At 43.0% G+C, this 12,763-nt stretch overlaps 1 protein-coding gene across 3 annotated transcripts in view; it reads left to right on the forward strand.

Annotated features, from left to right (window-relative positions):
• Positions 1–1,109: 1,109 nt before the first annotated feature.
• The window catches only part of LOC111233094 (glutamate receptor 4), a 105,619-nt gene continuing 93,965 nt past the window's right edge, over positions 1,110–12,763 (forward strand). For all 3 annotated transcript variants that reach the window (XM_022760854.1, XM_022760855.1, XM_022760856.1), the window contains exons 1-2: positions 1,110–1,200; positions 5,354–5,512. In XM_022760854.1, the coding sequence (XP_022616575.1) occupies positions 1,110–1,200; positions 5,354–5,512 (250 nt within the window). The remainder of the gene's footprint in view (positions 1,201–5,353; positions 5,513–12,763) is intronic.

The raw sequence follows: 12,763 nt of genomic DNA on the forward strand, positions 1-12,763 counted from the left end.
CCTTGTGGCTGATACTTGCTAATGACACAATAATGTCTCATGTAGGTTTTACCAGAACACTTAAGACACTGAGAACTCTTGCTGCTGCAGGGGACATTGGTCAAGCCAATAAAAATGATTCTGCTGTCCAATGTTTAGAAAACTGTGTCCTCCAACCTTTCTGTGTATCTTATTCCTCGGTTTAACAGTGTATCACATATGAAGCTGTGAATCAGGGCTGTGCTGTTTATTACTTACTGGGTTATTGGTTTCCTTCCCATGTAACCCAAAGACACAAGGCACCCTGCCGTTATAGTGAAAATTACAAATGAGACTAAACGATCCAGTGTGAAGCCGTTTAGTCCTGCAAAAGAAAGTGATGTCTGGCAAAACAGGAGAAGCGGAGTTTATGAAAGATAAAGCCCACAGCTTCATCACTATTATCTTATTCATTGTGGCAGTTTATGCATTTTATAAGGCACCTTACGGCTTATTCGGGAACCAGTTATACCCGAGGAGGACAGTGGGATCAGGGGTTAAGACGTTTATCTTCTTCTGTAACAAGAGCTCTCTGTAATAATGTGGGGAAAAAAAGGGAAAATCTCCTGTCAGTCATCAGTCATGGCATCGGTGTGTTTTTCGTATCAGCGGTTCTGGAAGTTTTGGTGTTAAACGAGCTGCGGGGAGTTCTCCGCGGCTCGGTGCGGAGCGGACTGAGTGACGCCCCTCCCGCCTGCCCCGGTCGGGTAAAAAGCGCATGTGTGTTATTTGCCTGTGACTGTGAGTCAGCCCCATTCCAGAAACGCACTGGCCGCCGCTGGCTCACCCCCCCCCCCCCTCCACCTCCCTCCCTCCCTCCCCTCTCCTCCTCATCTCGGTGGTGGTGGTGGTGGTGTTGTGCGCAAAATCTCCAGCGCCGGACGGACGGACGCAGTTTGACGGTACAAACGAGCGGCAGTGCGGGGGGATATCCGAGAAAAAGCCATCAGAAGCAGACATGGATATTTAACGAGCATTTGTATATATATTTTTTTTATCTCTTTGTTTTTTTACCCTGTGATGTTGCTTTTGCCCCGGGGGTGTTAATTAAACCTGCTCGATGTCTCTCATCAGTTTATAACCGAAACAAAATGAGGATTTCTTCTCGCGACTGGTTTCTGTTGATATTCTCTGGCTTTTGGGGACTGACAATGGGAGCTTTCCCGAGCAGCGTTCAGATCGGTAAGTGTGGAGCCTTGATGTTAATTCTAAGCAGAAAATGAATCATGTGGATGAATCTGTGGACGGTCCTGTCTGCTGCCTCTGTCCTGCCATCCAACACCTCAGCACTACTCAAAGTGGAAATTGCTGATTTCCTTACGCGGTCTTTTGTCTTTTTTTTCTCTCCTCTAAAATAATCACACACAGGCAGGATTCTTTCCTCTGTAGATGCTGTGCATGTTTAAAACACACACACACACACACACACACACACACACACACACACACACACACACACACACACACGCACCTAATGCGCTTTGTATCTGCAGGCTAGAGTGTGTATCCCAGTGCACTCCGCCACTGCAGCAGATCAGAGCAGCAAAGTGTGTGTATTCCCTATGCAGGCTGCCTGTGCATTGACTGCCGTTAACACTCTCTCAGACCCCCGGTCCTGGCGCTGCAATAAACCTCTGCCACGGTCCCATAGGCCCTCACAGCATCACCGTTTCCTCTTCCCCAGCTGCACACCTTTTTTTTAATTTTTAATTTTAATTTTTTAACATCTCCATGTTTGCGTTTAACAAACTTAAAAGTGTTTGTCATGGCTGGAGATAAAGGTGATGGATTCCTGGTTCATTTCACTGCTGTAGCAGCCAGATTGACCTGCATGATTTAATGGCAGAGGGATGAAAAGAGAGGCAAACTGTGACCTCCAGTTGTTGATCATCACAACCCTCCCTAAAAAAAAAAAAAATCAATTATCAGAAAAGCAGTCATTCATTCTTTTTCCTGTAAAAATCACCTCACAAATCAATTGTTTTTCTTTTTGTTTTGTTTTTGAGAAGGTGTTTAAAACAGCATTTCTGGGATGAAATATTTGCTCAGACTGACTTTTCTTTTTGTGGGTTTACCCTCCACTGCGCCCCTGCTTGTAGCGGAGTTGACGCACATCAGAATCAGTCAGGCTGATGAAAAATGACAAGCTGTTCAAATGATTCTCCTTGTCCTTTTATATCAGCGTGATACTCGAATCCCCCCCCCCCCCCTCCCCTCCCCTCCAGGGAGGTCAGAGGCCAGGGTCTGTTACAGAACAGCACCCCTGGAAGTGAGGACACTTGAGCTGGGTGGGGGGGTTTAAAGCTGCATCTGTGGAGCTGCTGTGCCGTCATGATTGATTTGATATTTTGCTGCTGATTTAGGCAAAAAAAAAAAAAAAATCTGGTGTGGGAGCCTTTTTGCTCATATGGTTTCTCTATTTCAAACATACTTTTTACTATAATTAAAGCCACTTCTCATTATCATTTGGCCAGTGATAACAAACCTGAGTGTATAAATCCAACGTGTGTCCTGACCCACCAGACTCACAGTTTTTGAGCAGCTCCATCAGCTTTCCTCCAATCAACGCTTTGTCTGTTCCTGATAATTGTCACTGAAAAATCAACACTTATTATCACTAGGAAATTTGCTGTGTACACATGCATGCTGCACAGAAACAAGTACACAAACACAGCCATGGCAAACATGCTCTGCAGCTGCCGCAGATTAATTCTGACAGCAGCCATTCATGTGGCGATTGATCCTGAGAGTTATATATTGCTGCACCGCCTTATTTCCTTTGGTGGGGCTGCAGCCTGTGTCAACACACATTGCATGGGGGGGGGCGTCTTTGACAGGAAGTCAATCCACAAAATGAAAAGGAGAAAAAAAAAAAAGATCAAAAAAGACTAGATTCTATATGTTTGCAAAGCGCATAGATTTAAATCCACCTTCAAAGTGAAGCAGGATTTTGAAAGTTGATATTCCAAGCAACATTAAAAGGTTTTTCAGAGTTCTGTAAGGATTTACAGGTTCTGTCTGAAGGATCCTCAAGCTCTTGTCACTTCTGAAGAAGATCCCGACATTATCTGAGTAGCCTGGCGCTGTGTGTGTGTGTGTGTGTGTGTGTGTGTGTGTGTGTGCATGCATGCGTGTGTGTGTGTGTGTGTATAACTCTCTTAAGACCGTGACTCTTCAGAGGTTATTCACTGAGGTTAAACGGGTGTTGCCATATTCTCAGACTTACAGAGAACAGTTCACAGCATCAGCACATATTCAGCCCCTTTGTACGCCACGAGTCGTGTTTTTGTCAAACCATATGCTGTTATTGTTATTGTGCGTCTTGCAGTAGAAAAGTCGTAGCTGAACGAACGCAGCTAAGTTCAAAAATCAGAAATATGTGGAAGGTATTCTTACTGATTGGGAGCCAAGATGTACAAACTGTTCACACCTTAAATCAGGAGTTAACACTTCCTGTGAGCATTTGGTTGCAAGTGTGAGTCAATGAGACATGAAACCATCACACTTGAAATGATATGTAAATCAGAACGACTCCATTGCTTTATCTTTACTGAATGGGCTTCATATAGAGGAGTAAAATATTCCGAAGTTTACCTTCTAAAGAGGTCAGCCGTACAAAGAACACACTGGCATTTTGCTTTAAATGACATTTACAGTCTCATCGCAAAGAAAAATGGCCTTAAGTTAGATTTTGAAATGTGAAACAAACTGCGTCTAACTTAAAACACTGCTGACATTTGCACAACCATGAACAGCTTAGTCGAGATCTTTGTAAATGAGCAAGGCTGTAATGGAACAGAAAGAGGAGGGGGGTAAAAAAAAGAAAAGAAACCAAGAGCAAAGTCATGTATGAGATGCTTGATACTGGAGCTGCTGTAGATTCAGCAGGATATCTGATGAGAATTATATCACTTTTTTTTATTCCTGCTTGCATTAATATGAAACAAAAGGTGATTTACATGTTAGACAGGCCGTGCCACAGAGGCCGGGGGCGCCTAAAGAGCTATGACTTTCTATATTGTAGCATTAAGGCTGAATTGACGACAATAGGATATTGGCAAAGTGATTTACCAGACCAATATTGGCCTTTCATTATGTTTCATATATTGTCCAGTCAGTTGTGTCCGCCTCTAATGTGATGGAGGTTCCTCTCTGACCACAGCCACTGGAAACAGTGTGGAACCCTAATAAGCTTTAGGTGGATGCTTTTAAAACCCCATGTTGTGACTGTCATCACAAGAAGAAACAGCATCAGTTGTTTGTTCGAAGGCCGAATGTGACCTGTATTAACCCCCGTCAGCGACCATGGTTTCTGTTAACCACGACCACCGTCCTTCCCAAAAACCTCAACCGGGGTGTTTCTTGGCGTGCTAGCCGCATGGGTTCAGGGATTGTCGGTCCAGACTGAAATATTTCAGCTGCTACTGGACGGATTGCAGTGAAATGTGGTGCCATGCATTCATGACAGAGTCCTGTCATCTGACCTTTCCTCTAGCACCATCTCTAGGTTGACATTTTTAATTCGGAGCGAAGTGTATCTCCACAACCGTTGGATGGATTGCTATGGCATTTCTTCCAGATGTCGATGTCCCCCTCAGGTCGAACTGTGATGACGCTGAACGCTTTTCATTCAGAGCCATCGTCCTTGTCAAAATATCAGCCTCGACTGTTTAGTGCTAATTAGCAAATATTAGCGTGTTAACGTAGCAAGCCGAGAAGTTGAGCACGGTAAACGCTAACATCAGCAGTGTTGGCATTGTCAGCATGAGCACGTTAGCATGTGATAAGACGTAATCATACAGTAAAACGTTTGATCCACATGAGTAAACACTCGAATGGGTCTTTTTTTTTTTAAAGGCAGTGACAAATAACTTATTTTGCTCCTCGATTCAGTTCTGCTCCTCCAATCAGGGCCCTTGAGGAGGCTCCAGGTGTCCCTCCGCAGGGGAGAGACTGTTGAATTTGGCTGAAAATCCTCCCCCACAGATAATGTATGAGAATCACAATTATGATTAGTTTCATTCTCATGACTATTCTCACGGGTCGTTAGTAACTCAACAAGCATTTTACCCACCTGGGAGATGAAAACAGGGACTGTAATGTCGGTTCATGTGCATGTGTGTCTCAAAGAAGTGTTTGACAACCTTTCGATCTCAGACTCTTGTTTGTGTCCAGGCTGTTGCACGTCTGCAGATGGTGGTGAGATTATTTCAGAGGCTTTCTGCCACTTGTTTCACGTCTCTGTGCAAGTCAGCAGTAAGTGAACTATGTGTAGTGAGGTTAAACATGCTCCTTATCAGACCTGTGTGCCCCCCCCCCTCCCCCCTCTGTTCAGGTGGGCTGTTCATCAGAAACACGGATCAGGAGTACACGGCCTTTCGTTTGGCAATCTTCCTGCACAACACCAGCCCGAACGCCTCGGAAGCCCCGTTCAACCTGGTGCCTCACGTGGACAACATCGAGACGGCCAACAGCTTCGCCGTCACCAACGCCTGTAAGTCGCTCGCACGTTGTCTTCATGTTGTTGTTCATGCACCGATTTTGGGGTTTTTAACTACAGGAAACCAGGAAAAAAAGAGGTTTCCTGCACAACAAAGTGGAGAATGCCATTTAAGCAAACAACCACATATCACATTTGGGGTCCTAATTTCCACACTATTCCCATCAGTATATCATATCATATAATATCACTGTACTCACCACGTTCAATAGCTCAACATTATTTTGTAGTAGGAAGATGTTACTTCATCTAAAACCACAAATTGTCATTTTTACATGTTCTGTTTGTTCCTGGATGAAACAGTAACATGTAGGTAGGTGCATTTTTGGATTTTGGAGGGGGCCAACATACCTGTTTAGCCTTGCTTCCTGCCTTTTTTTAGCTAAGCTAAGCTAACCACATCCTGACTCCATCTTTGCACTCGACACACAGGTAAGGAATCGATATCAGTCCTCTCATGTCATTCCAAAAATAAAGTTAATTTATGTAATTGCTGTGATCTGGGACGTGTCGACATCATTAAAATAAAGTCAGATAAGGGAAAGAAATACGAGTCGTCAGACGATCACACAGGTGAGTCAAACATATTGGGAAGAGAAAACTAAAGGCTAAAATTATAAACATCCATCTTGATTTTATTTCCTGGTTCAAACTTGAATGACTGTATTTACAGCAGTTGCATGTCCACACAGTTTTCCTGTGCAATGAGGGATTGTTACCGACATTTCCGCTGTACTCACCAGTGGTTTAGATAATCTGATTAAACTGTTGGCTCGTTTGATGCTTGTGTATCTTGTCATGTTGGGTTTGGATGTTGTTGTGTCATCAGATCTCGGCGATTACATTTCTGAGTACAGTGTTATTATAACTGATAGAGATCCAATGGTCCAAAGTTATAACAGGAATTATCCTTCGAAGCTGCACGTTCTCTGGTTCTGACATGATGATGAATAACATCAGCATTATTATTGTTGGTAAAACACGGATCAGGATCAGTGCCAGTAGTAATGGTGTAAATGCTAATAAGGTTAAATTATAGTGATTATAATGGCGTCATCCAAAAAAAATGACACATAGATGACACATATTTTGGTTGTGTGTCACTAAAACAGCTTAGTGTGTACGTGTGTCTGTGTGTGTGAAGCTCCATGAACGTACAGTACATGTATATGTGTGCGTGTGACGTGTCGGTACAGCTGTGTCTGTGAGTGTCTGCTGGTTCACATCTGATCTGAGCAAAGCTGCACACGCTGAGGGCGACAGCAGCTGCACACACATACACACACACACACGCTTAAACACACACACAAACAACAATCACACACACTGCCATGGTTAGATCTCCTAATAGTAGTAGGCAGTGATTTTTAGTGATGGTCCCCGGGGAAATGTCCTCTTTCTTTCCTTCTTTCTCACTGTCTGACTGAGTGAGTTTGTGTTTGTGTGTGTGTGTATGTGTGTGTTGTGTCTGTGGTGTGTGTGTGTTGTGTGTGCAGGGTGTGGGGGTTCCCACAAAGACCATAAAACACTGCAGCCTGATGTCTTGTACTATCTATGGTGTGATCTGGTGTTAGAAAAATCAATGGCTAAATTAAGCAGAGAATGAAGTGCTGTTATGTTTGTTTCGTAATCGAGGGTGTGTGTGTGTGTGTGTGTGTTATTGTGTGTGTGTGTGTGTGACTGTGTGTGTGAAGACCAGAGACATTTTTTCAGAGTAATCCTCTCATTCTGTGATCACCACATGAGGGAAAAGTCTACTCATGCATTTTAATTTTGCCGATATTCCCCCATTAAATTTACTGCTGACCCTCAAATTACGCCAGGGGCTTCCAAAGTAACACTTTGGCAAATTAGCACCATTAAAAGTAGCCGAATTCGACATTAGTGGATCCTATTTGCAGTGTACCCATTGATGTACAGACAACTATCACTGGATTACTTTAATAATGAATTAAACTTAGAAACATGAAGATTCAAAGGGAAGTTCTGTTAATAGGAGTTATAAGGAATGTCTCTTTTCCTATGATTTCTAAATAGATTTGTAGATGTTACACGCACCGAACACTGGGGATAATGTTTTCCTTGGAAAGTATAATGTAGACAGAATCTATAAATATGTATATCTCATCTGTGTCTTCAGATTCAACTGAGTTATGGCTCCAACAAGGAGTATGAATTTTTACCCGTTCACCCCCTCGCAGTTTGAAAAGCTCTGATTTACAATGACAGCACTGCATATACATATATTCCATCGGATTGTTCCAGTTCATCATTCAAGCTCTATTACAGTTATTTGAATGACATTTCGTGCAGTTTTCCACCCCCACAGAAAAACGTCTTGTTTTCCTCTGCAACATTATACAGTATAAACATTACTCTATTGGGATCATTGGAAACCTTGAAACCATTGCTGATGTAAGCATTCAGCTCAAGTGCTTTTATAACTAAAGCCGATGTATCTGTAAAGGTTTTTGTCTGTTACTGACCTAAGATGAAATTACAGTAGGTGAAGCCGTATTGATCTCTGGAAATGAGTTGTGCCAGCAGCAGACAGAATAATGCAGGGAAAAAACAGAAAAGTAGGTTATGAGCACAAGAATAGAATAAGAGATGAGCAATTAAAACTAATATATACTATCTAAATGCATGCATAAATATACAGCGGACAGTTGCAACATATTTAAAGTGGACTGCGGGAAAGAGCATGAATATTAATATGGTCTTAGTTTAGAAATAATTACACACACAGTCGGTTTGATTATTTGGAGAAAACCTTTGCAGTACATGAGCATAATGATCCAGATCAAAGCTGCTGCTAAGTGCTTGAATATTTTTTTTATGAGCTACTTAAAAAATGTCAATAATTTTCACATAAGTAACAAGTCTGTTACAGTAAGTGTAAAATCAGACACATCTTGGTTTTAATGCTTGTATTTTACTTGCAAGGTTACACCATGACTTTTGTGCGAGCCGGTCAATACAGACGCCGGCGCAATAAGACGAGAGCCGCCCGGCGGTCGAGGCACGGGCGCGTGTAAACTGTGCGTTTCCAGGAACACAAGAAACTATGGGATTTTTTCACCTCCTAGTCTAATGGCTGCATAGTCACAGGAAGTCGGTCTGCAGCCCATTGATTGGCCAAGCCAAATCGGAGCAGAATTACATGAGCCAATCAATGGCTCTGATAGCTCAGGGCCAGCGGGAAATCTGAGATCGAACCACATTGCTTGTTTTCACCCCCCGTTTTACATTTCTGTCTTTTTTTTCTTTTTTTTTTTTTCTTTCTTCACGGCCCCCTGTTTCTCTCCGTTATCAAAGGCCCCTGAGATAACGGTTATGAATAGGCAGTATTACCATGTGACGTTTAAGGGCATAGTGTACATTTGGGAAGGGGAGATGAGAGACAGAGCTAATTTGTGAAGAGAGATTAGGCCATTCAACGTGTGTGCGCGCCGCTGTCAGGGAGGCTGACGGGGATAATTGGTGGGAAGACGAGGACAAATGTTGTTGTATGTTCCCACTGTCATTGATAATTATTCTGCAGACCCTCTGATAAATTCTGCTGCGCATGTTTGATTAACAGTGCCGCCGTTAATTATTCGCAGTGGGGTTACTGGTGTTGCCGGGATGTAAAGCCACTAATAATAATAAAAAAAAATAAAAAAATGTATCTTGTAGGTCATCTCACAACTTTCAAAGATCCGTCGCACGGCGATATCGAGTATCATTGTCAAGTTAATTGTGACACCTTGGTGTAATTACCATCAACAAATGAGACGACGGTCAGGACATTTGTTAGTCTGTGGTGTTCAGTGTTTCCTGCAGGCTGGGAATTTATTCGTGATGCTCAGCTCTGTGGGAAACTGGGCTCCTGCCAATAAAAAGGACTTTTGAGGATAATTTGTCTTTCACAAAAGAAATATTCCAAGATTTACAAGCGAAATTTACACATTTCATTACAGGACAATAACTAGATCCTTGAATATTACGCTTTACTCTTTACGTGTTTGATATTTTGCTCAGTTTTTGAAAAAAGTTCCATTTACCACAGTGAATTTTTTTTGATACTAGGCTCGGATATATTTAAAATTTCAGACACAGCAGCTTTAAAGGATGTAGCAGGTGATATTCTATATATTTCTTACTGTGAACAAATCAGATGAACCGGTGTCGCCTGCCTGTGTATCCAAAGGCTGATGGATTTAACTCCACAGAGCTCCACTGTCTGAGTTACGATTGAAAACACGTCAATGTTCCTTTATTACCATGAGCCTGGGCACTGTAGTAATTTACTTTGTGGCAATCTCACATGCACTGACCCCGCCGCAGTAAATACTCACAGGAGCACTAAACGTGTATCAATCCACAGCTGAAAATAGTCCCCAACAAATGCACTGTTCACTCCTGTTTGAGTATTGCTTGTTACAGCTCCCCTCTGTTTTTAGGAAATTACTAAAAACTGTTATTCTTTATTTTAAATTAACATCTTCTGTAGGAAGCGATGGAGCTGAGCACCTTACACTGTTGTAATAACACTTCTTCCTCTGTGTAACGCACAAGCAATGACATGCACTTATGTTGTCTTAATTGTGTACGTCTTGTGAGGAAGAAAGCATGGTTGTTCACTCTTCATCCATTTCTTCTTTTATTTTACTGCAGGAGTCTGAAATGTCTCGGACACAGATGATCAGATTTTGTGAAACTTTGGGGAAGTGCTGCGTCGTTCAGCTGTTTGGCATTTTGAAAGAGGTCATCAGGTCAAAACAGTGACGCAATTGTTACAGAGCGGCTTGGAGGATCGTCTCTGGTGGGGACGGAAATGTGTAATGCTGCCTCGTGTCACCTACAAATGATGATGTCACTGATAGTAGATTTCACTGAGACTGAAATCTGAAATCTCTTTTTTTGTTTTGTTTTTTTGCAGCAGGCTCAGAATGAGAAATGAGACCTGCCTGCACACTGACTGGTTGCAGATCCCAGTCTCTCTGTGCTGGTATTAGGCAAGAAAATCCCCGTCTCTCACATGTGTGGAAAGAGCCGGAAGTAAAATGCCAAAGCAACAGACCGCCCGGTTCATTATGAAACACTGAGCCAGCATGGCAACGATTTCATGGATCTCTGCCGTGCTGTCAAGGTGCCATTGCAGTGATTTGCTGAAGTCCAGGACAGTCAGAGTGATTGTGTCGGAGTGTGTGAGTCCTTGAGCTCGAATGGCTTCTCGAACATTTGTCCCCTGGATGCGAGGACATGTCCTCTGGGGATGCGGAGGGGAAAGTCGGTCAGAACGTCCAGGTGTTTGTAACAACAGCCCGTGTGAAAGGAGGGAGTGATCAGCATCACCTGTGAAATGTCCCTGACACAAAAAGACGAGAGGCAGAAAATGGAGGCACTTGACACACACCATGATACTGCTGCGATACTTAAGAACTTGGGATATCTGATTTATTTCCAGTACAGATATTTTCCCTTTAACGAGACTTTGCAGGATAATTCTCTAATTTCGGATTCTCCGCGTCGAAGTGTGAATGAAAGTGAGGAGAACACGTGGAGGGAATAACTGAGAGGAGAAGTCGTCTTTCTTGACGACAGGTTGAGACTCCGCCCACCGGTTTTTACTGAGAGGGGCATTTCACATTTTCATGAGTTATGAGCTGAACGACATTCAGCAACCTGCGGGTGAACCTCGTAGCTCGGCATACTTCTTCAAACACACACACACAAAGACGTACAGTAGATGTCCACATGTCTGTCTCAGCATCCCCAAATGATACGTTTAAAGGATTACTCCATGTTTCTAACACCGTAACATTTTTTTCCAAATGAAGAGCGCTGCACCATCTTTTTTTTTGACAATAATAGCTTATTACTCGCCACAGAATTTGCTGAGATCTTAGGATTTCAAGCCGTTGCTATAAATGGGTCCAGCGGGGCAACAAACACAAGTGGGTTAGGTGATCACACATCCATCACAGTTGACACGCTGACGTCTTGTTTCATCTCTGACATATCGTATCTGCCGCGGTTGTGCACTTTGACAGAGTTCCTGAGCAGTGGGGCGACACTTGGCCATTACTCAAGACTTCACGCAGCAATTAAGACAAAATTACACACAAATGGTTCATATTTTACATGACTGGATAAACAGAGATGTGACCTGAAACCAGTCATTCTAGTTGCCTGTTATTTTAAGTGACGTTGCCACATTCAGAGATCTCAGTAATTATATTTTGTCACGTGTTTTCCTTCCATTAGTTTGGAAGGACGTGGAGACGGTTGGATGGAAGAGTTGAGTAAACCGAGAAGGAAATGTGAGCCTTTTTTTTTCTTCTTCTTCTTCTTCTTTGATGTACAGAGAATGATTAGTGTGTTGGAAATAGGATATTGAATAAATTCACCTCTGAGCGATGGACAAAGGGCTTTGGAGAGCTGAGTGTAATCAAGGTTCACAGTTTGCAGGAAAGTGAGTATTAGATCTCCTCGCCTTTGTTATAAACTCCAAATTAAATAAAGATTTGGACAGACCCTAACCACTATCATGTAGAAAATAAAATGAAAACGAATCAATATTCCTCTGAGCAGCCGCAGACTTCTCAGCAGCGGTGTGTTTGTGTTTGTGTGTGTGTGTGTGCGTGTTACCTTTTCATCTGCAGTTCATTCATCCAGCTGATCTTTATTGTCTGTTTCATGGTAGCCCCCTTTAACCATGCAGCCAGACAAAGGTTGAAAAAGGGAGTGTGGGGGTGGAATGGGTTAATTTGACCTCCTACACGCTGCCCCTGCCTTCGCCTTCATTGAAACAGTGACATCTTAATCTGCATTGAGTCATTTATATTCAGCGTGGCACTCTGACTCACTCCAGATCCAGATAGCGAGCAGCATGTGCTCCTATATGCACTCATGCTGCACAGGAGGCTCTACATTTCCTCTGCTGCTCACATGTGAACATATGCCTTTCCTCATCTGTCCTTGAGAATGAAAAAGCTCTCCCATTTGAGCTTTATTTCTGCCCGCGTGTGTGTGTGTGTGTGTCTGTGTTCGTGGGCATGCACGCAAAATAATCCGGCTGTGCTGCATGTTAGCCCTATTTAAGTCTATTATCTTTCCCTCCATGGGCTCCATTCAGAGGGGCTCTTTGCGCTGTAGAGCTGCCCTTTAAATGGCTGCCTCTGCCCCTCATTTGTCTGAGGATCCTTCTGAAGCGGGGGTGAAAATATACAGGCCTTTTGGCGATGCATACTCGTACGT

This window comes from Seriola dumerili, unplaced genomic scaffold, assembly GCF_002260705.1.
Source record: "Seriola dumerili isolate Sdu_G_001 unplaced genomic scaffold, Sdu_1.0 BDQW01000367.1, whole genome shotgun sequence".
NCBI classification, from domain to species: Eukaryota; Metazoa; Chordata; class Actinopteri; order Carangiformes; family Carangidae; genus Seriola; species Seriola dumerili.